Raw genomic sequence first — 23,880 nt, 5'->3', positions numbered from 1 at the left:
TGCTCTGAGCAGCATGCACATCTGACACTCAGTAAATGCAACATTTCTAACAAGTTAAAAATGTTTAATATAAAAAACGGCTTACACTCCATCCATTCATCTTCTCTCACTGATCTGGGTCGGGAGGGCAACAGTCTAAGCCACATGTGTCCAAGTCAAGGCCCAGGGGCCGGATCCGGCCCTCCAGATTATTTTATTTTATTGTTATTAATGGCCCGATGTTTTCTTGCGCTCATTTCTAACTGTGACAAAATATATTTTTATGGAGAGTAAAGTATTGAAAGTTATTTAAGGTTTAAGTTTATTTATTTTGGAATAATATTCCTGCCTGTTTATTATTCATAATTATGTTAAAAAGTTACGGTTTTAAGAATTGGAATTGTGCTAGCTTTTTGGACTATGTTGGAGTTTAGCTAATTTTTCAGCAACACGCTAGCTGTTTTGGCTAAGTTAGGCTTTTTTTCTTTTGGATATTTTGAAGTTCAGATATTTTTATAGCTACGTGCTGTTTTGGCTAACCTATTTTTTTTATGCTAATTTGGCATTTAGCTAATATTTTAACTAACAATCAGCTTCAGCATCTTCAGTGACCAAATTCAGCTTACATCATTCACACTAGCATTATCGCTGGTAATGCTATATATCTAGTTCAAAATTATGTTAAAAAGTTATGGTTTTAAAGCTCTAAAAATGTATCTTTAGAGTGTTAAATAAATGTTTATCCTGTTTGGCCCGCGACCTAAAGTGTGTTTTGGATTTTGGGCCCTTGTGCAATTGAGTTTGACCCCCTGGTCTAAGCAAAGATGCTCAGACTTCCCTGTTCCTGGTCTGAGATCTCAACCTGGTCTAAGGCGACTTTTGGATCACCTTCTTCTATTTTCAGCTGGGAACAAAGTCCACTTCTCCACTTTGGAGGGCGTTTAACTCCACGGCTGGCCATCTTATCCCACTTCTGACACCAACAAGGACTTCCCAGGTCAGTCGAGTCTCTCCAGCATGTCCTACATCTTTCCACCAGGACTGAACCCATTGGGACATGCCCGGAATACCTCCCTGCCTCGTCCAGGAAGTATCCGGACCAGACGCCCGAACCACCTCAACTGGCTCCAATTGTATGGAGGAGAAGCGGCTCTTTGGATGACCTAACTTCTAACCCAATCTCTAAGGGAGCGCCCAGCCACCCTCCAGAGGAAGCTAATTTCAGTCGTTTGTAGTCGGGATCTCGTCATTTTAGTCACGACCACAGGTGAGTACTGGAACAAAGATTGACCGATAAATTGAGTTTTGCTTTCTGGCTAAGCTCTCTCTTCACCACAGCAGACCGGTGCAGCGACCACTCCAATCCGATCTTCCCTCACTCATAAACAAGACCCCAAGATATTTAAACTCCTCCGTCTGAGGCAGGAGCACTCCACCCACCGAGAAAGGGCAAACTACATTTCTCTGGTCGAGAACCATGGCTGACCCCCATCCCAGACGCCTTACACTCGGCTGCAACCCCTCCAATGCATGCTGGAGGTCTTGACTCGATGAGGCCAACAGGACAAGATCATCTGCAAAGAGCAGACATGAAATCTTGTGGTTCCCCAAACCAGATCCCCTCCAGCCCCTCGCTGTGCCTAGAAATTCTCTCCAGAACCACTGATAAAGGGCAGCCCTACCACTTATGCGGACCAAGCTCCTGCTCTGGTCATACAGCCCTCAGTAAAGGTCCCGTACTCACAGAGCACCCCCAAATACTTTCCCAGGGAGGCTGAGGAGTGTGATTGCCCGGTTGTTGGATCACACCCTCCAGTGCCCCCTTCTTGAAAAGGGGAACCACCTCCCCTCCGCTGTCTGCTGGTCCAGTGGTACGGATGCAGTGAGTTGTGAGAAAAAGTCTGTGAATCCTTTGGAATTACTTGGATTTCACCATGAATTTTTCATAAAATATGTTCTCATCTTCATCTAAGTCACATGACAGGACAAACCCAGTCTGCTTGAACTAATACAACTTCAAATTGGTTGAAGTTATTCCTGCCAAAGGAACCAGGGTTCACATATTTTTTCAACCCTGCACTTTGAATGTTTACACATATAAAAACTGATATTTTATTACAAATTCATACAGAAATCCAAGTAATCTCAAAGGATTCATAAACTTATTCATGCAACTGTACACAAAGACTAATTTTCAAACAGTCTTGTTCAATGATGAGGGCCGTGCAACCCTGGATGGTCCAGATGGATGGAGTAGTGGGTGATTGGTGGATGGCTGCGCTGTTCCAACAAGGCTGCAACATCAGCAAGGAGGTGGTGAAATCATGGTTTGGGACAAAATTATGGGGAGAGAGCTTTTTGGCACCTTTAAGCCTCGTTTCTACTGACCGTTACGGTAAGGAGTGGTACGGTCCAGTTAATTCTGGTGAGCGTTTGTTTTTTCTGGTTTCAGTTTGTTTTCACATATGTGGTATAGACTGCTAGAGTGTCAATGCGTCTTTGTAGTACAATGACTAGAAAAACTCGTCTTTTTCTTGCTTTACTTATTGTACATTGTGTAGAACGGGAATTTAATGTTGTTTGAAAGAAGATTGCGGGAACCCGAATGCTTACAAATGTTGGAAACATTAACTAAAATAAGTGCAATAGTAACGCTTTCTAACGTCGTCACTTTCTGACAATCAGCAGGAAACGAGGTTTTAGAGTCCATGAAGGTGTGAAAATGACCTCTGAAAATAATAAGTTTCTAACTGACCACTTTCTTCTGTGGTACAAAAAGAAGAACTGTGCATTCTGTAACAAAATCATCTTCGTGCATGAAAACACACCATCTCATGCTGCAGGAATGCCTCTGCATCATTGGCTGCTATGGGCCTCAAAGGAGATAAACTGATGGTGTGGCCCCCATGACCTGAACTCTATTAAGAACCTTAGGAAGCCGAAGGAATACTAGAATATACAGTTCTGGGAGACTATTCTGACATCCTGCAAAGAAATTCAAGCAGAAAAATGGATTTGAAGCTGCTAAGAGCTCCTATGTTCAAATGTAACTTGACCTATTAAGACTGGAATAGCTTTTGATTTCAGTAAATATGACCTAATAATGCAGCAAATTCAACACATTTTCGGTTTATTAGAATCTATCAAATGTTGTTAAACACTTGTGTGTAATAATGTGGAGCAGTGACTTTAAAGGTTTATGTTTTTGAAAAAAAATATCTTTTGGTAGGTTTATTCAATAATATTTATTATATACTCTAATAGTTAAGGACTTGAAAATGATCCCGACTGAGTATTTAGAAAAATCACGGTAAAATATAATTTGCATAATAGTTTAGAACGTGCTGTAATTAAGAAAGAAATCCTTATAAAGATCATCTGTAAATGCTCTTTTTTTCTATTAACTTCCAGCTTCAAGCTGTTCGCCAGCATTTCTCAACAGTCTTTACACATTACAACTCTGCTGTGCCAGATGTCACTGCAGATGAAAACTGCTGCTCATCTGTAACCGTGCCATTGTGTTCATTTTTCACACCTAAGAAATGTGGATTTATTAGCCTGTTGATGTCGAAAGAAACTATGAATATAACCGCTAAAACAGTTGCTGTCATTTTTATTTACAGTTAAAGCTACAAAATAGTTTTTTAATGTAACTTTTTTATGTTTTACAAAGTTTATTACAAATCTTAGCAAATGTAACCACTAGCTCCAATAGTTTAGTAAAAAAAAAACTCACAAATTACAAAAATAGGTGTTATTTTAGAAAGTTGTTCTGCTTAGATAATGACAAACTCCTAATTTAGTCTAAAATAGCTCCATAAACATGGACAGAATTGCATGTATTCCTCTGGTAATGATAAAATAACCCACAATGATCGTTTATATAGTTTGAAATCGACAAAATCAGATAATGTTTTTCAATTACTGGTCATGAAATATGTTTATAAAACAAAAGACTGTACCAAAGTAAAAGCATATAGAAAAATACAACTGTATGACCACTGGGACAGTGGTAAGGCTACTGGGACAGTGGTCTTACAATTGTGATGATACAATTTTTAGCCGAAATCAAAAAACCTGTGGCGTTTTTTCAGACCATTTTCAAACACAAGTTTTATCTGCTCCTCATCCATTCAAATCTGAAGTAGAAACACAATTTTAATCTTCAATTACTTTGCATGTGTCCTCAATCATGTGAAAAATGCTACAAGAACATGTTAAAAACACCATTAGTGTGTCTTTAGGCAGCATGACGGGTTATACTCAGGGCAGCTTGATGTTCCTGACACCACAGCTGCTCATGTTCAGAAGGTGGAGGCCTAAAGCCAACGTTCCTGATGAGAAACTGAAGAGACCAACAGCATAAATTGCCACCTAAGAGCCTCCAAAGGCGTAAGTGGTAAAAGTATAGATCAGTCTCAAATTATACTTTTAGTTTCTGTTTGGAGTTCCTGGAAATTCAACAAAAACGGACACCCCTGTTGTAAAAAATGAATTGTGACTGGACTTTGCTTGGTCTCTGCTGTGTAGTGATAAAATAAAAAATGGGCTAGAAAATAGAACAATGGATCAGTTATAAATCTTATTGAAGCTTAAACATGGCGCCTGAAGAAGTCCTTCAAAAATTAGACGATTGGAGCAATTTACTCACAACTTATGGGTCAAAATATTAGTTTTAAGAATTAAGTTAACTAGAAAATGGCATTACCTGCGATTATGCTAGCTAGTGTGAATGCTTTTTACTGAAAGTAGTCGCTGAAGATGCTGAAAATCTTTTCTGAAATTGACTTTAATTGCTGGAGGGATTTGCTAAAAAGGAAAAACTATTTGCAAAATGTTAAATTTGCTAAAAGACTGAACATTTTATTGAAGAACTATGAAAGAGTGCGGAAATAAACTATAAAAAAAGTGTAGTAAAATTGCTTAAAAATTCCTAATACATGATAATTTTGCAAAAATATTTAGTGTGTTTCTTGAATATGAGCTAAACTCCAAATTAGCCCAAAAAAACTTAGTGGATACCAAATTAGCCAAAAAATCTTGCTTGTTGCTTAAATGCTAATTAACTCCATAATAGACTAAAGTTCTTCAGTAAATTAAATTACTCAAAAAACGGAAGCTAAATTTGTAGCTAAACTCTAAATTAGCCTATAAAAAACCTCAGTAGTTAACAAATTAGCCAAAACGTTAGCATGTTGCTAAAATATGAGCTGAACTCTAAATTACCATTAAAAAAAACCTCTGTAGAAGCCAAACTAGCCAAAAAGCTCAAATACTAGCTAAACTCCAAAATAGCCTACAATTCCTCAGTAAAAACTAAATCAGGCAAAAATGTTAGCATGTTGCTAAAATAGAAGCTGAAATCTAAATTAGCCTTTCTACTGAAACCTCAGTAGATAACAAATTAGCCAAAAACGTTAGCATGTTGCTAAAATATTAGGTAAACTCTTTTTTTTTAATGGTTATAAAAGACGAAAACATAGCCCAAGAATAAATTTAAAGACTTGTTGCTAACCTACCTCAAATTTTGAAATTTGAAGACTTTCTCATTCATTTCCTGTGAGGAATATTTTGCTCAATATTCCAAAAACTCTAGTTTATGAATACCAAAATACAAGCAATAATGTCCTGTCCTTGTCTTATTGCAGACGTCCTGTTTTGCTTTTATTAAATAATAGTTCTAAAGCCATGAGTTGACTTTCTGTACATTTTTAGGACTCCTGCTGTCAGTCTGAGGTCGTTTTATTGATCTCCGAACATCGTTTTACATATATGCACCAACTTTGCATAAATCAGCAGCTGAAGGATGGGAAGTACAGGAAGCTTGAACACAGGTGAGCAGCTGCACCTGTTCTAGGATCTTCAAGGGTTCACAAAGGTTTGGAAAAAAGATGCAGAATCTTTCTACTTAATGCAGATTTTTTGTTCTAGAAAGAGGCAGCGGATTAACTTGAAAATAAAATCGAGTCTTTATGTTAAAAGGGACTAAAAAGTTTAAAGAGCCATCCGCCGCACACAGGTTTCATTCCATCACTTCAATACATGAGGTGTGTTGCTGCTGGGAGGCCCGCTGACTCTCTTTCGCCCCTCGTTTTTGTGCGTTTGTCTCCACAGCATGAAAGTATTTCTGCTGATGTTAACTTTGAACTTCTCCAAAGAAGGGGGCAGGTGTTTCTGCCCCACTTTCCTACTTGTATTTTTATGAACTCCTGTTAGTGTCACTGACTGGGGCTATGGATGTGACGCTTTGCACTGTTAACGCTCCAGCTTGCGAGCCTCTGGCTACAGCCCGACATCTGAGCCGCAAATCTGTGTGTGTGTGTGCGTGTTGTGTGTGAATGAGCTGTAAAGCCACCGTTTGACAATGCTCTTTCAGCAGGCTGCCCTGCGGTCGCTCCCGGCTACAGAAGCCAGCTGGGCGATACAGAGATGGAGACGATGAGAGGAGCAGGCGACGGTGGCGGGAGGACGACTCATCAGCGCCACCCAGAGGTAAGAGTGAAGACGTGCCAAGGGAATGACTAAAAGTGAAATAAACTGGTTATGAGAGATTTTACTGTGGAAAAACCACAACCCTTGAACTTCCTCATTTTATGGGAAATGTAAAGACATCAGAGAGAAATTTTCCTCACAGTTTAACCAATTTATTACATCTTCTGTGGAGTGCGACAATAAAAGTGTACCAAAAACTTTCTGAATTAATTTACATTGAAACATGGTGGCTGCAGGTGAAAACAGTAATTTTTTCACCCCATTTCATAATCCCAGTGACCGAAAGATGAATTCCTCTGCCAGCTTCATTTGCAAGTGAAAAGTTTTCCAAGGAGCGTCCTTTTGTGTGTGTTTGGAATCAAGGAGATGAGGAGTGTGTGTTCTTTTTGGGTAGGCGGGAGGAGCCCAGATGAAGCAGCCCTCGCCCGGGGCTCGCCGTTCGCCCGCGGTAACAGCAAGCCTGTTCCTTCTTCCCTGGCCCGCCGTGACCATTTGTTCCATTAACCAATCTCCTGGAGCCTTTGGTGCACACACACACAGTGAGGCATGCATACTTCAACAACTGCTTGCACAGCTCATGCCACACATGGCCCTCCATCCCTCGCTCCCTCCTCCAAATGCACGCACCATCTTTCTCGGCGGAGGCCATATGGCCCCGCGAAGCCTGTGGATCTACAGACACATCTGCGTATATGTTGCCACTCCTCTTAAAAGACTGCGCTGTGAGCCGGGCGCTCACGTCCACACTCCTCTACGCTCCTGTCGCCGTGTGCGCCTAAAGAAGTGTCGATGCGATGTTGGTCGGTTGTGTGCGTGCGTGACCTAAGTGTGTACATGCGTAGTGATAATTGGCGAAACAGCCTGCGAACAGCTGGGAGGTGAGAAAAGGTTGCGTGGCGTTTAGTACAGAAGGCAGAGGGGAGGAGGAGGAGGAGTAGGAGGAGAAGAGAGGAGCAAAGTGGATGTGCAAGAAACGAGGGAGGAAGAGTGAAGAAGTCCACAGCTGAGAAACTTAACTCACATGGACACGGATCAGGATTAAATATGTGTTTAACCCTTTAACATGGGAGCTCCAGTGTTATGTTCTTTGATTTACTGTAATTTTTAAATTGTTAACACGATAATTCGAGCAGATTCTGAAGGAGAAAAGCTTTTCTACTTCAGAATCTGCTGGAATTATCATGTTAACGGTTGAAAAGTCACAGTATGTTAAAGATTTTGTGTTTAAGCGTCACCGGCGACGCCTCAGGTGTTAAAGGGTTAACTCTATTTTATGATAGAAAAATTATAAAGTTAATAATCAAAATAATCAAATCTGAGTTATTAAATTAATTCCTTTAAAATAAAAATGTTGTTTCTTAGCTATAAGATTGTTAGCGAACAGTCCAGAAAGTGTAAATAAAAAAATATATAATAAAAAAATATATTTATCGTGTGTTATCTTTCTTACAAATTGATTTAAAGGGCTTTTAGACATAAAACTGAGGCCTTCACAGCAAAGCTTAAAAATGAAATTGGCTTTTCATCGCAGTCCCCACCACCCTCCATCCTTTCATTTCCAAGCCAAAGCAAAAAGAAAAAAAGAAAAAGCAACAACACAGAAATAGAGAAATAAATAATTAAATGCTGCAGCAAAACATTGTGTGCTAAAACCCCTGTGTAGTTTGGCATTCAGCGTGCCCATGTAAAAATAAATCAAGCTGATTTTCCAAATGTTTTGTGCGTGGCGCGCTGTTGCCGCTCTTCGCAGCACAGATTGCAGGCCGATGGAGAGGCTGTGGGGAGGGGCGGGGCGCTGGATATTAAACCCACTTACACCAGCTTGTTAACACGTACACCTTAACCCCCGAGCGGCGCTGCGGGGCGCCCGGCGAGCAATCAGGGCCTGCGGGGACCAGCAAACATATACCCGATATATGGACACAAACACACACACGCACACGGAGGATTGTGAGAAGGCGCGTGTCGCCGAGCGCAAGAAAAGCACCATATGACGCACTGGCTTACGGACAAATGTGAGCACCAACAAGACTGCGAGAGGAACAGAGATCTCCAAAGTTAAGGTCTGTTTCGGAACAACACAAACCCCGACACATGACTTCAACCGAGACTTAAACATACTGTGAATTTATGGGGCTTTAGCAGCGGGCGAGAAAAAAAAAAACACATAAATCCTCATATGTAATGTGTAGTTCTTAATCAGATTAAGCTAAAAAATATATGAAAATGGAAATTTTACAACAAAAAGTGCACATTTTGAACCAAATAAATTGAAACTACTGATGGGAAAATCAAATCTTTCAGTCTAAAAACTTCTGTACTGACCCTCCCCCAAGAGGTATGGGGGAGGGTCAGTACAGAGAAACCTCCTGATTTGAGATATCAGGAGGTTTCTTCAGCAAACCGAGTGTCAAGGCAGGAAATAAAACTCTATAAATGCCAAGAGTGATTATCCTGGTTCAGTTGGGAGAAGGCAGAGAAGTTGGGTGCCAACTTCCCAGCCAATCCACTTTCGGCTGCCAGGATCCGACTTTGCCTGCCCCATGAGAACACGCGAGAGCTCCCTCGTCCTCGCACAGGCACGCGCAACCGCAACATATGCGCGGGAAACGTACAGAATATTCATCTTCTGCCCTCTCCGACGACTCAAACGCGCGCGCACACCCGGCAGACAGCTGTGACTGGAGAAACTTTGCTTTTGGCAGCGTGTGACCGTCGGCAGGTTAACGGCGGTGGGTGGGAGACAATATTTAGTGTCAGTGAGTGAGCAGCATGGCGGGGTTTTAAGTTGTGAGAGAAGAGGGGTTACCCACACTGACTAAAGTCAACCTCACGCCCCGCTACGCCCACACAAACACACACACTGTAGACTTTAAAGGAAAATATTCACATTGTGAATCCTAACCCTAAACGAACCAACTTTAAGATTTTAAAAAGTAAAAAAAAATTGCCTAAGATCACTGTTTTGTGTGAGTATTAGTCAACTATTCCGACAACTAAAATAAATGTCAGTAGCTTTTTAAAAATCTGCACGTTAAGTGGTTTAAAGTCCCACTCTGATTATGATTTGATCTGTTTTAAAAGCGTTCCCACTAGTCTTCTAATTATGCCGTTTTTAGACGTTTTCTACAATACATTTTTGAAACTCCCCTCCAGTTGTGGGCGGGGCTTTTGGTTTGGAGTAACCCCGCCCCTTTCCCTATCATCCATCTGTTTACTAGGGGTATAGGGGAAAAGTGATACAAATATCACAACACATCGTTTGGCAATACTTGTATCGCTTTAAAATGCTGACTCTGTGATGTTTGATTACTTATTTACGAGCGCCCTCCAGCGTTTTACTTTTGTTTTCCACCTAAACCTCAAACTACTAGTTGGTAGAACACTGAACCTCTGGGCGCAGATGTACACCACGACCAAAACATCAAGATCTCTTGAGAAGCAGCTTGTGTTAAATGTTCCGTCAGTCTCGCGGTTTAAAAAAAAAAAAGATAAATTATTCTGGTTACAATCTCTGGATATATCGCGATATGTATCGTATTCTAAGGCAATTATCGGTATACGTATCATATAGTCGGACACTGCCATTACACACCCCTATTGTTTACGTGCTCTCCCTCTAGCTTACAGCCCCCTCCTAACATTACAGGGGCAACAAAATGTCAAGAAATATTCACGGTTCTTACAAGTTTATTAAAGTTAAATTTAAGACTCTTTAAAGGGCATACATGTCAAAATACAGGAGGGGCCTCTGGTCACACACAAGACAGCGTCAGATCAATCTGTAGCCGGAAGCGGAAATCATAACTTTTACCGGTTGTGTAAGCGGAAATTTCCTAAACTCAAGAAAACCCTTTCAAAATAATATTTTAAAACATGTAAAGAACTATCAGCTTTTAAGGCGCTGAATGAGAATAAACCGTAATAGTTTTTTCTCCTTGAATCAGCTGATCTGAGCCGTGAAAGGTAAAAAGGGTCGATAAAAGATCGAAAGTTTAAAATGATATTTCAGTTGCGTCCGGCTCCGGCAGGGGACGGACTTCCGGCTAGGAATTTTTGGAGCCATATTTTTTCTCTGTAGCCAGATTCTCTTGAAATTAAGACAAATTTCTCAGTCAATTTCTCATTTTATCCATTATTTCCCATTTTATGATCACAACTGTAGCTTCATATCTTGTTTGTGGTCTGTGGCGTGATGCTTCAGTACTCCCCTTTTTTCAAATCGGCAGTGGGGCGTTCAGCATACTGGTAAAAAACTACTGCTGTTTATTTACACCGTTTGATGAAAATGATCTTGGTCAAAAAATGTAATTTTTGACATGAAATGAGAGAGGTTTCAAGCAGCACAACTTTTAAGGCCCAGATATCAAAATTCAAGACTTTTTAAATTAAATTAAATGCTTTTTAGGACTCTAAATATTGGAATTTTCCAGCTGTAAAGTTTTGAGGCAGCTCGGATGAGGAAAACGAAAACGTACGTAGATCTAGTAATCTACAAAGAGAATGGAGTGGAACAGGAAGCTTGTGGTTTGCCTTAGTAGCTTCTACCTCACAGCTACAAGCTTTTTCCGACAGCATTTTTTCATCTATTCCTGATTTATCAATAAAGAAATACTTAGAAATATAATTTTAGGCTCAGTTTTCCTCCATCGTGAGAAAAATGCCACAAGAACACAATTTTCATGAAGTCTTCAAATAAAAAATTAAACAACCCTTATGCTCATAGTGATTAAATCGTTTAAATTAAATATTTGCCAAATTTTCTACTAAGTAGAGGAGTTTTCCTGATGGGGATGTGATACACCTAAGAGTCTGGACGAGTCTCGCCCTCTGGTGACTGCTGCTGCGAGTGTTGTGTGCACACCTGTCCTTCATGCGCTGGTGCATGCGTCCGTGCTGGACACACTGTTCCTCCAAGTTGGAGCAGCGAGTTCTCAGTCTGCTCGCCGTCTCCTCCAAGTGCTGCTTCTCCAGGGCCAGCTGTGCCAGCTTACTTCTGCAACAAACAAGGGAAAATGAAACTTTTCTAATAATTAAAAGAAAAAAATGCAAGCACAAAAAAGACTAAATTTAAGAGTTAAAAAACATTTAACTTATGGATATTATTAGACAGTTTAAGATGATGTACATTCAGTGAATAGATGCTGGCTGAGGAAGTCCAGCAGGACTTTAACCGCTACAGTGGACTCCAGGAGCTCGAACAGCCCAAAGCATAAAGCAAACAGACACCACAACCCTGCTACACACAACACACACAACAGATGTAAGGTATGCCACTCCAGGCCTGTGTGTCTGCTGTCTAACAGCCATTAAAAATACATCATGGCTGTTTAGTGTTTGCATGCAGTATGTACCATAAGAACGGGATACTTGTGTGTGTGTGTGTTTGTTGTGTGGCCAGTAAGGCCAATGTGGTCTGGCAGTGCCAGATTGGGGTCTGTCATGTGACTAATGTGCAGCACAGCTCCAACAGCTGACAGGACACTGGGCCCATGGTCACTGTCACTCACACACATGCACACACACGCTCACACACAAACACACACACACAGTCAGCCCAGATGGAGAGCTGGGCCGGCCTGCTGTGACTACTGCGGCATCAGGTTAACAAGAAAACAGGTCAGACTGGAGAGCGGTTTGTAGTATGCGGACATGTTCTGCTGAACAGCCTGGACGGATGATGCTCTGTGAAACGATGACATGTCAAGCAGACAGAGCGAACGAACCGCAGCGAGAGAACAAACAACTGTTCTTCTAGAAGAAAGAACAGACCAACTGATTCAGCCAGCGAAGAGGCGAAAGTCGTGAAACCAAACGCAGGATTTTTAAGAACTGGATGTTCTGACCTCTTCCGTTCCAACACGTCTTCGAGTTTGGCCCCCAGCTGGCAGCATTCCTCCTTCAGCGTTTTTATCAGGGAATTCTGAGCGCTCAGGAGAGCGTCCGTCTCTGCGGCTGAAAACAGTGAAAAGTTAGAAGCACAAACTGACAGATGACGTCTCGGTTTGATATTCTGACCGAGTTCAGGTTCAAAATCTGCTTCGTAGATCCTCGAGATCATTGAGTGTTTTCGAAGTTAAATGAAAATTTGAGAAAGACTAAAGATGCATTTTTCTTTCATATTTTTATTTATTTATCTATTCATTTGTTGAAGTGAAGTCATGGCATCTGGACTTAAAATCTACTTTCTTGAAACATTTCACCACTCATCCATGTGGCTTCACCACTCAGTGGTGCTGCGTTTAAGAGCAGAAAGATGCAGAAAACGGTAAATAAACTGTACTGAAGGATATTTGGCTCGTTTCAATGATTTCTCTGATGACAGGCGTCCATATGAGCAGCAGCTGTTGGTCCTTTATCAGCAGCTACAAAGCTGGTAGGTCCAAACCATCAGGTGAGAGGAAGTCGGAAAGGGCCGTGTTGATGCGAAAGGCAGTGTTATGAGTGCACACGTCGTCATATATGGGCGTATTGTTGGGACCCCCACCGCACCACTTTTTGACAAGTTGTTTTTTTAGATGTTGTTTGTTCCCATTAAATCAGGGGTACCCAACCTCCAGGCTGCTAACCGGTACCGGTCCGAAGGCCACTTGGTACCAGGCCACAGACATAGAGTAAATCCATACGCTAATCAGGGGTCCCCAATCCTCGTGATGCAGACCAGTAGCCTAACCCAAACCCGGTATCAGTACCCTAACTCGGAACCAGTTCTGTGTACGTTACTGTGTCTGATACAGCGCCGCAAAGGTTGGGGACCCGTGATTTAATGGGAACAGCCAACACATCAAATAAACAACGAGTTAAGGACAAAAATGGAGCTTGAAAGTGGGAAAAATAAAAAAAATAAATAATAGACAAAAGTGTCCAATGCAAGGCAGAACTTGTGTTCCATGGCAGCACTACAGTGATGCATGAACACCAGAAGAGGAAGCACTTTGCAGACAAGAATGATAACCATGAAGAGAGAGGTCTTCGTCCAGGTAAGCTAAGCTAACTAGTGCTGCCACAAACGATTATTTTAATAGTCGACTAATCATCGATTATTTTTTTCCGATTAGTCGACTAATCGGGTCATAAGCAAACTAGATGTAAAGCACACATCTTAACCATCACTAGCTTTAAGTTACTAAAAAACAAAAAAAATGAAATTGAAAACTAAAAGCACTGAAGCTGAAAGCTAGCTAAAATATTAGTTAAATGCCAAATTAGCCTAAAAAACGAAAAAATTTCCAAGTAAGCCAAAACAGCTAGCATACAGCCAAATATTAGCTAAACTCCAAAATCACCTAAAAAAAATAAATTAGCCAAAATAGCTAGTATGTAGCTCAAATATTATCTAAACTCCCAATTAGCCTAAAAAAAAACCTTAATAAATGCTGAAATAGTCAAAAACGCTAGCATAATACCATTATAACTTTCAACTCTGACTCTTTATAGTATAAAGTAAGGACTAATCGACTATTAAATTAGTCGTCAACCATTTTAATAGTTGATTAGTCGACTAATCGTGGCAGCCCTAAAGCTAACATTAACGCAAACCTATTAGCTAAACATTTTCTGTGCATTCCTGCAACCTCTACCCCATCGGAGTGAAAAGGGAACATCTGTGTTAAAAAGAGATCAAGTCTTTCTGTAAGACATGCAGAAATGCTAACTTTCCTGGCTACATGCAAGAGGATCGTGCACTTTGGAATTATAATTTTTATTTTTGAGTCAATGAGACCAAAACTTTATCTTTTATGAAAAATAGTTCCTTTGTTTAAGATGCCAACTTCATTTGATTTAAGTCTTGTTTTAATGCCACAAACGAATGAAAGAAAAAAGCTGCATGACTCATTAAAGGTTGAATAAACTATCGTCCTAAATGTCTTTATTTTTTAGTTAGTATATAGCTTAAAGTTTAAAGCTAATGATGGTTAAGATGTGTGTTTTACATCCAATTTATACACGATCCGATTAGTCCAATAATCGGGAAAATAATCGGCAAAATAAAAAAATAATTCGAAATTGCAGTAAAAACAAGTTGAATTCTAAGGAGCAGTATTTTAGTTTTAGATGTGGCTTCAGTAGTAAATTTCTTGCTGAGACAGCAGAAAACTGTTCCTGAAATACTGGATTTACGTGAGGACGATCTCCGAAACCTATTGTGCCGAATGCCACAGCAACATACATATGTCTCTTTGAATGCTCTCCCAAAAAATGCTTTTGTCAACACTCAGATTAAAACCAAAAATGTTCAAAGAGCGGGAGGAGACATGCAGAGAGAAACAGACCCAGAAAACAGAGCGTGAGGGAAGGGTAACGGGAGGTGGATTGATGTCTGAAAGCTCTTTCTTTCTCCTTTCCACCCTTCCTGCCATGTCCTCGTCGGCACATGGGGGCTTCTTTCTGAACAATCCAACGCCGGGCTTTCATCGTTCCTTTGAAACGCTCCACGTTCCACTCTCCAACATATGTTTGCTCTTTTATAAAAACAATGGCTTCCGTTTGGACCGAGGGAATGATCCACCTGCTCTGGCATTCTGTTACCGTCAACCAAAATAACAAAAAATGTCTTGTTTTGCAATCTTTCAAAAGTAAGTCGCACTTGGCTTCACTGGAAGTCATCGATTTACTTCATCTGTGTGCACCATACAATTCTAAAACATGCAAAAACGTTTAACCAAATCCCTAATACAGACGTATGACTTCGCCTAAGAGACTCAATTAAGGATTCTGCCTCCTTTTAACCCCCCCAGTGCTCTTTGTCATGACATCAATGCACAGATAAAGCATGAAGAGCAATAACTGGAGGCTGCACTCCCTCACACACACATATAGACTTGACAAAGTTTGGTCAGAGCTGGAAAAGTTGCAGGAAGAATGCTAATTAGCTGAACAGGCTTTGAATACGCCTGGCCATGCGTAGGCCAAAAAGAACCCTGGGACACAGAAACACAGCAGAACTGGCACTGGAAACAAACAGAGGAAGGAAAAAAAACACAAAAATGAAGGAGGGAGGCAGGGAAGAAGGGTGGCAGGCAGGGAGGGACAGAAACAAATATCTAATATCATCTAGGGGCTGCTCTGTGCGCAGCTACTCAAAAGAGAAACCTGGAGGAAAAAAAAGGTAGAAAGGAGCGGAGGAGACGGGAGAGAGGGGGGGCGGATGGATGGAAGGACAAACGGATGGACGGAGAGGCGGGATTTGGAGAGCTAGAAAGCTAATTATCCAGCTCGTCTGTTAGGGAGAGGAAGTGGTGCGAGTTACTAAAGGACAGCCACCCCTCTATCCCCTCCCCATCTACAGTTTCCTGCTGCGCTCTGATGTCAGCTCTCTTTAGACAACATGTGTGCTGCCGACACGAGCCAGAAAGAAACTCTTTGTTTACCCCCCCACCGCCGTATCTATTCCTCCCTCAGTGTTTGTTGTGCGCACCAGCAGGCTCCCCGGTTGTTGAAGCGAACCCCAGGTAAATAAAAAGAGCGGGGAAAAGGGGAAGGGGAGGGTGGCGGGGGTGTGGGGGGATCCAGATGGTGCAGCAGATGTGCTAGCAGCAGCAGCTCGGCTGCGCAGACAGACAGACAGAGAGCTCAGAGCTGGGGCTCCGCTCTGCTCCTATCACCTTCTCCCCTCCGCCCTCAGATCCTTTCCTCAGCACGTTTACCAGTCGCTCTGTCTGCTTTGTTTCCTCCTCGCTGCGTCTTTCTGAACCAATTCTGTGGTCAGAGACTTTACTTTAGGTTTTAAATTCCCAATCTGGAATTATTATTATTATTCCTGAGGTCAGGACAGAGACCAGGTCTGGAAGATGTTTTGTTTTATGCGATAAAAGATCAAAAATGACATTTTAGATCACATGCGTCAAAGTCAAGGCCTGGGGGCCGGATCCGGCCCTCCAGATCACTTTATTTTATTGTTATTAATGACCCAATGTTATCTTGCACTTTTTTCTTACTTGTACAATATTGACAATATATATTTTTATGGAGAGTAAAATACTGAAAGTTGTTTAAAGTTTAAGTTGATGTATTCTGAAATAATATTCCTGCCTTTTTATTATTCATATCTGTGTTTTCAGTTTAAAAAACTGGCATTCAGCTAGCTTTTTGAAATAGTTTGGCATTTACTAAAGATTTTTGAAGTTCATCTAATATTTTAGCAACATGCAAGCTGATTTTGGCTAATTTAGTTTTTTTTTTTTTTGTTATTTTAAGCTGTTTTGGAGTTTAGCTAATATTCCAGATGCATGCTAGCTGTTTTATCTAATTTAGGCTTTTTTTAGGCTGTTTTTGAGTTAGGCTAATATTTACTCACAAGCTGTTTTGGCTAAGTTAGGTTATTTTAATTTTTTTAGGCTATTTTGAACTTTAGCTATTTTTTCAGCTACATGCTAGCTGTTTTGGCTAATCTAGGTTATTATTATTATTATTATTATTATTTCGTTTTTTGGCTAATTTGGCATTTAGCAAGTATTTTAGCTGGCTATTATTTTCAGCATTTTTGCTACCAATTTCATCATTTTCAGCTATCAGCACCAGCATCTTCAGCGGCCATATTCAGCTCACAGCATTCACACCAGCATTATCAAAGGTAATGCTATATATCTAGTTCATAATTATGTTTAAAAGTTATGGTTTAAAGTTTTAAAAATGTAGTTTTAGAGTGTTTAAAACATTTTTATCCTGTTCGGCCCACGACCTAAGGTGTGTTTAGGAATTTGGCCTCTTGTGCGATTGAGTTTGAGACCCCGTTTTAGATGATATCAAGGGTATTCAACATATGACTTTTGTTTTTTGGTTTCAAAAAGATCCCAAAACCTGTTTTGTCCATCAGTATTTCCCCCTCTTTTCACTAAAGTCTACATATCCCAAATACAGTCACATATCCAGAAATGCCTAAACGCAAGTTTTTTTTTAGCTAAACCAGCCGGTAATCTCTGTAATCTGGAGGCCACAGTCGCATTTTAGGGTGTATTCACAACAGAAGCGACCTGTTCAGAGTGTCCGCCTTCACTCAACAGTAGCCGGGACAATCAGCAACTTAACCTCTGCCGGTTAAGAAAAATGGATGGAGGTTCAGGACGAAAATCCGCGCATCGAGCTGCCATATTGAATATTTATTTCTACCCTTTGATCTAGTATTCACTAAAAAAATTATGTGCCCAAAACTGAGTCCCTGATTGGTTGACCAGTCTTGCCACGTCACGCCCAAATCGAGCCGGAGGACCCCAGAGGGTGTCTGTGTATTGACTTAATATTGAAACTTGACACTTCCACTGCGTGAATCACATCCAGTGTGAATGCACCAGGCTGCAGAGGTTTTAAGAAAAAGTTACAATTCTACGACAACTGGACGAAATTTGACATTTATCAGTGGCTGTACGTCCACATTTGGAGGTTGCACGGTGGCAGTTTAGTGGCAGGAAGGTGGCAGCGCACTAATCGATTGATAGGAAGGTCTCCAAAGTCCCCAAAATGAACGGCCAATTTCAGACTGCCACCCTCCAGCCACCTCCCTGCCCCGGTGCTGCCAACTCACTGCCACCGTCCAGCTGTTAGAAATCATACGGTAGCAGCGTGGGTACTCGGTGAGGGAGGTTGACATGGACCGCAGGCCCATGATAGCGCTTGATACCAGCGGTAAAGTAAATGTAATGACATCATCCCTGACAGCCACTGCCTAAATTTATGAGAATGCCATCGAGTTTTCAAAAAATACAAGTGGCACCAAGAAATCTTGAAGATACTCCTACTGTATTTGTGACTATATAATTACTTTCTATATATTTATACAGATTTTCAAAGCATTTTTTTATGCATCAAGGGTCTCAGAAAAAAGAGACGTATATTTAGCAGGGAAAGAATAGGACTAGAGCAAAGGGAACTGTGTCAATTACAGATCTAAAGAGTAAAATTTGTTCCTCTTTTCGTGTTATACTGTTCCTCTAGTGTAGAAACAGCAAATCTATATTTAAAATTAGTTAAACAGTTATTTATAACAAAATATTTCATTATAACTGTGAGACTTAGAAAGACTTAAGGCTTTTTTAGGAGATTTTTCTGCTAAAACTGACCCAAAAAGCCCCTTAGTGATAGTTTTTGGCGTTACTCAAGATTTTTTAGCTAAAATTAAAAAAAAAAAAAATACATTAACATTTTTTCAAGATACAGAAACAAAAAGATCATTGAGGATTTTCATGCAATCATTTCAAAGGTTTACAGAGATTTATCTAAAAAGATTTGATCAATCAGTGAGAACTGGTTATATTAAAATAAAAAAACTTTCTTATGAGGTTAAAGAAAAACTAAACTACATATAGCTATATACGTACATATACACATATAACTACAAAACCGCTATTTCAATTTAATTAAATGTCTTTCAAAACAAATGTCTTCATTTTATTTTCAATCCTAAAAACAGTTTTTAATGTAAAAAATAATAAAGCTTTACCTCGTTTTTACTTGAAGTCACTATTTATATGAAAATAGTTTGAAAGAATTAAATGGATTCAATATTTTCAAAGGGATACCCAGTACCAAAAGAAGCCAAAGAGTGTAGTAAATTTTCTTTGAACAGGAAAATACACTTTGAAATAAATGGGCCACAACAGCGGAAAACAGAAAAATGGAATTTTGTCACATGATTAGCAGACGTGAAAGGAAGAAAATCTGGAAAAAAGTTACCAGTCCTTCTTTATTTGGCTGCTGTAGTAATATTTAGACTTCTGATAAAAGATTGAATTATCTTGTTAGTAAAATCCATGCATTTAAGGCCCCATAAAATTGTTCAGTTTGATTCCCAGTATATACTTTCTGTGCATGCTTTCCTTCTGAAAGGTGCTGCAGTGAACCGCTGACCTTTCTCGGTGCGCAGCGCCTCGCTTTGCTGCAGCATTCCCATCAGCTCCGCCTCCCTTTTCTGCGCCGACACGGCCACTGATTCCGTTTCCTTTGCATGAGTCCGTTCAGCCTTTTCTCTGTCCTGTCTGCAGAGAAGAACGAAAACATTAGAGAAACTCAGTTTGTAAAAGCAGTTTCCCGCTCCTTTAGCAAAGCTTTGATTGAGTATTTAGATCCTGTGAGCGACTACAGCTGTGAAGATAAATGAGGTTGGTGTCAGGGTGAGTAGACCCGGGGAAAACATCTGTTGTCAATGACACTGCTGTGGATTAGCAGGTTACATGACACTGACTTACTGTCTGTAAACACAAACTGAAAATAATCCACAGGGGAGAGAAAAAAGTGCAGAATAAGAGTGCGTACATGCATTTCAGCAACTTGCATTCTGGGGAAAAAATGTAAAAATCATTTATACATTTGTATGCACAAAAGCAAACAAAGACATCATCCTGCTTTTTATTTATTTTGGCTGATTCAATGCCAGTTCTGCACCCCTGCGGTCGCCACCGTCTTGCTCAGTAGGTCATTGAAACACTAACTGAACAGATTTTCAACCTTATTTCTCCTCATGATGGGTTTGGAAAACCACAGGAGATTTTTTAATAATAAAAACACTTAAACAATAAATTACATTTGATTATTTTGAGGAAAAATAAAAAGATTGTAAACGTACAGGAGTCAGACAATGATTTTCAAAGTTTTGCTACTTAAAAAGACAAGATTTGTAATGTTGGCCATAAAAAAGAATCAGAGAAATGATTTTGTTTGATTTTTAATGAATTTATTTGTATATTGATGCAGAATAAAAGTATAAGCTCCTCCAAACAAACAGGAATTCTGTTCCTCACAGACTTGTTACCTCTTCTTTTAAAGGGTCTTCTATTTTCGACAAATGTATTAATTAGTGCTATCATGCAATTAATTTTTCTATGTGATTAACTAATCCTGACTTGTGATTAATTAATCTATTTAATCTCAATTATTTTTAACCTTATAAATCCTCAATTTGAGGTATTTTCATTTAAATTCATGGCATTATGGTGCAGTTAAAGGTAAAAAAATATATATTTTTTAATATATTTTAATATATATTTTATAATTATAACAGACTTAAAACCTTTACTTTTACAACACTATGGGGGATTCTTTTTTAAAATTTTGAACAGTTAAGAAAACAAAACCAAAATAACAAAAAAAGCTCAAATTGCTCAAATTTACCAAATCAATAACAGTAAAAATCACTTTTCTGAGCAATCCAAAAATATTGAACAGAAACCTCATATTAATGCCATAATTTAAATGTTAAAATAACTTTTTTTAAAATCAAAACAGACATTACCAAAGACAAGTGATTTTATAGTTTCCTTTAACCTGTTTGGTGAATTTGATCATTATGAAGACAGAGATGAAGCAGAGAAGAAATAGAGAAGTGCAAATAAGAGGGATGAATTTAACTATTTAGACTTTTTTTTTTGTTTGTTTTTTTCAATAAACGTTTGCTTCATCACCTGGACAAAAACAAGAGGTAAAGGGTGAACTTTCCCTCTGAAATGATGTGCAGTCGCTACAGTTCCTGTGGCTGTTACCACAACAGTGCAACACATTTAAAAAAAAAAAGTCAGCTATTTGAGAAAATCAATTTGAGCTTTAAAATATAATAGGATAGAAGTTCTAATAATTTTTTTTCTCATAGTAGGAGCGGGATAGTGCTCTTCCAGGTGTGCTATAACAATGACGTAACCAACTGACACGCTTAAAAAATAAATAATAAAAATAAGCTAAAATGTCTGTAATTAATTAATAACGACTAATGCCATAATTTACCCACCCCTAGCATCAATGACAGTTGTTTGAAGCTCTTGAGGAGATCTAGATGGAAGAATGGACCAAAATAGCAGGAAATGCTTCTGTTATACACAACCAGGGTTAAATAATAAAATATTGAAGTAAACTTTAGTTATTGATGAAATACTTGTTTTCTGCTGCATTATACTAAAAAAAATATTTTCCATTCTGTCTCTGATAGCTATGATGAACATCACAGACTTCTCTGATCTTATTAAAGTAAGAAACTTCTTTACTCCGTCTGCATGTGCATGATTTGGTTTGGAATTTAGATTTTTTTTAATCAACAAAAATAGTGGGAATAACCCACCCTGTACATCAGGAGGGTTGAAGAATAACATAAACAAACTTTGCTACAACTTTTGAGTGTTGGGAATCAACTGCCAAAGAGAATGCAGATGGAAGGTTACAGCGTTTTTCAATGTTAAACTGATCAGAAATGAAAGGAAAATTACCTGGTTATATAAACTGATTTTTTTTAAACCAATATAGCCAAAAATGAACAGTTTGGAGGTGGAACAGTGAGGCTAATGTCAATCCATGATAGAAAAAGGATGTCTCATCTCATAAATGTGCTGTAAACTGTAAATAAGTAAAAGATTCATAATAAACGCTGCATGTTTACTTGTTTTTAAGATTTTTTATTTTCTCATCCATCTGGAGTGGTTTCATATTTTAAAAAGAAATGTATTCTTCAGGTAAAATCCGAGCTCAGGTGTCATCATCCGTGAACGATAATACATCTTGTTCCTTCCTGAATTAAACTTTCACCGAATGTGAACGAGACAACAGAGGAAGGAGGAGAGAGGAAAAAGAAAAAACTACAAAGACTTGACAAAAAAAAAAGAAATACGAACAAATAAACAGAACTCTTCCTGAAGTCCAAAGGCGCTAATGAAGAGAGAATTCTCCAGTTTAAGTGAAAACTTTTCTCCCCTACAGCGCTTGGCCTGCATCTCTAAAGTGACCGCGTCTGTCTGTTCCTTCGTGTGTGTGTGTTCTCCTGCTGTCCTGCTGTCTGGGGTGTGAAAGCGGGTGGCGGGTGTGCAGGGGACACAAGGAGCCTGTGTGTGTCTGTACTCGTACGAGTGTGTGAGTGAGCGTACGAGCCCCCGCTGGGCTTGAACAGCAGCCTGAGCCACCAAAGCGCACACCAGGGCTCAGCGGGAGATGGCGGGCAGGCATTGCCAGCCATTTGGTCCTGCAAGAGGTTCCAGGGGGCCGTGTATTTGTGCATGTCTGTGTGTGTGCGTTTGAGCGCAACCAGGACGGGAAAGGGGGGCGGCGGAGGGGGCGCTCACACCAGACCTGTTTACCCACCAATTAGCATCAGACAGACCGCCAGAAAGTTCCAGCAGTCATCAATGGAGCGGCGATGAAGAGGAGGGTGACAAAAGCTGAAGACAGGAAAAGCAAAGAGAAGAACATTTGGCATCTGGCTGGTAATTTGCTTAAACAAACGGGCACAAGTGCAACCAAATAAGTTGAGAGGGGAGGACAAACACGGATGAAGACCCGTAAAGGTGTAGCGAGTTCTCCTGCAGCCTAAAATGGTACAATAGCAATTTCTTATGCCGAAACACAAAAGAAAAGGCAGATTAAAGATTAAATATAAATGATGACTGAAGCAGAGGTGAAATTTTGGGCTTCAATCTGCCTCCCAGTTAATTGGGATTTAGGAATCGTCCTCTTGTTTGGATGTAGGAGGCTTCAGACTCGGGCTGCTCTTAGCTGGGCCTACTTGCGTATGCCTGGCCTGATGCACTGCAGGACAGCTTGATAAGTATGGCGAGAGCTGCATGGGCCAGGGACCTAAGGTGGGCTGGAATGGCTTTGGGGCTGCAGCCAGGTACAGTGGCTGCTGGGTAAGTGGGAGGTGGCAGAGGCGGTGGCTGGCTGGCTAGCTGGCTGGAGGGATCGGGAAGAAGATGGAGCCCAGTCCATACTGCCTGCTTAAGTGGGCACTATTCAAGCTGTTGCCTATTAGATGTGGGGTGCCAGGGCCTGACCAAGCGCAGAGTTTGCAGCACCCCACGGTGCAGCCGACATCCCACGCCAGAACCACCAAATGCCGCGGTTTATCAGAGAACGAGCGCAAATTGGAGTCAGACGGTCGACTTGGAGGAATCGGAGTCGCCAACGCCAGACAACCCTGACCGCTGTTTAAACTTAAGTTTACACTTTAAAGAAGCAAAACTCTGAGAACAGTGAGCGAGAAAGTGCAAGTTTTGGATGTTAAACTTCAAAAATATTGTTAAATTAAGATGAAGAATCTCCCAAATCAGTGCAAGTACATATCTGCCTCTACACCGTGGCTTTGTTGTGTAATGAGAGGTGTGAAGTAAACACACATATGAACAGACTGAACTGAGCCTGCAGCACAAACATGTGAAAACAAGCTCCTGTTCGCAGCAAAGAGTGACTGACGGACGGATGGACGGATGGCGGCGGATACTTTAGAGATATAGACGGAGTGAGCAAAGAAAAAAAACAACTCAGAGAACTTTACAAAATGCATTTAAGAAGAAAAGTAATTTTAGGGAAAAAAATGGATAGACGAGCGCAGATTTATGGATTTCCTCTCATCATTTTGATGTTTAAGTCACAACTGCCATCAAGCGATGGGGAGGCAGAGTCTTCAAGATCTCATGATGTTTTTTTTTTTTAAATCATTGGAGT

At 40.2% G+C, this 23,880-nt stretch overlaps 1 protein-coding gene across 6 annotated transcripts in view; it reads right to left on the bottom strand.

Annotated features, from left to right (window-relative positions):
- The window catches only part of sdccag8 (SHH signaling and ciliogenesis regulator sdccag8), a gene marked incomplete in the record, with an annotated part of 59,050 nt that overhangs the window by 7,632 nt on the left and 27,538 nt on the right, over positions 1-23,880 (bottom strand). For 5 of the 6 annotated variants that reach the window (XM_024297588.1, XM_024297583.2, XM_024297587.2 and 2 more), the window contains 3 exon segments: positions 11,336-11,467; positions 12,318-12,426; positions 19,315-19,442. In XM_024297588.1, coding sequence (XP_024153356.1) covers positions 11,336-11,467; positions 12,318-12,426; positions 19,315-19,442 — 369 coding nt within the window. 6 annotated transcript variants of the gene reach the window in all.

The sequence above is a fragment of the Oryzias melastigma genome, linkage group LG15, assembly GCF_002922805.2.
Source record: "Oryzias melastigma strain HK-1 linkage group LG15, ASM292280v2, whole genome shotgun sequence".
In the NCBI taxonomy this organism is placed as follows: domain Eukaryota; kingdom Metazoa; phylum Chordata; class Actinopteri; order Beloniformes; family Adrianichthyidae; genus Oryzias; species Oryzias melastigma.
The sequence above is the reverse complement of the archived record's forward strand: the minus strand, read 5'-3'. Positions and strand labels throughout refer to the sequence as shown.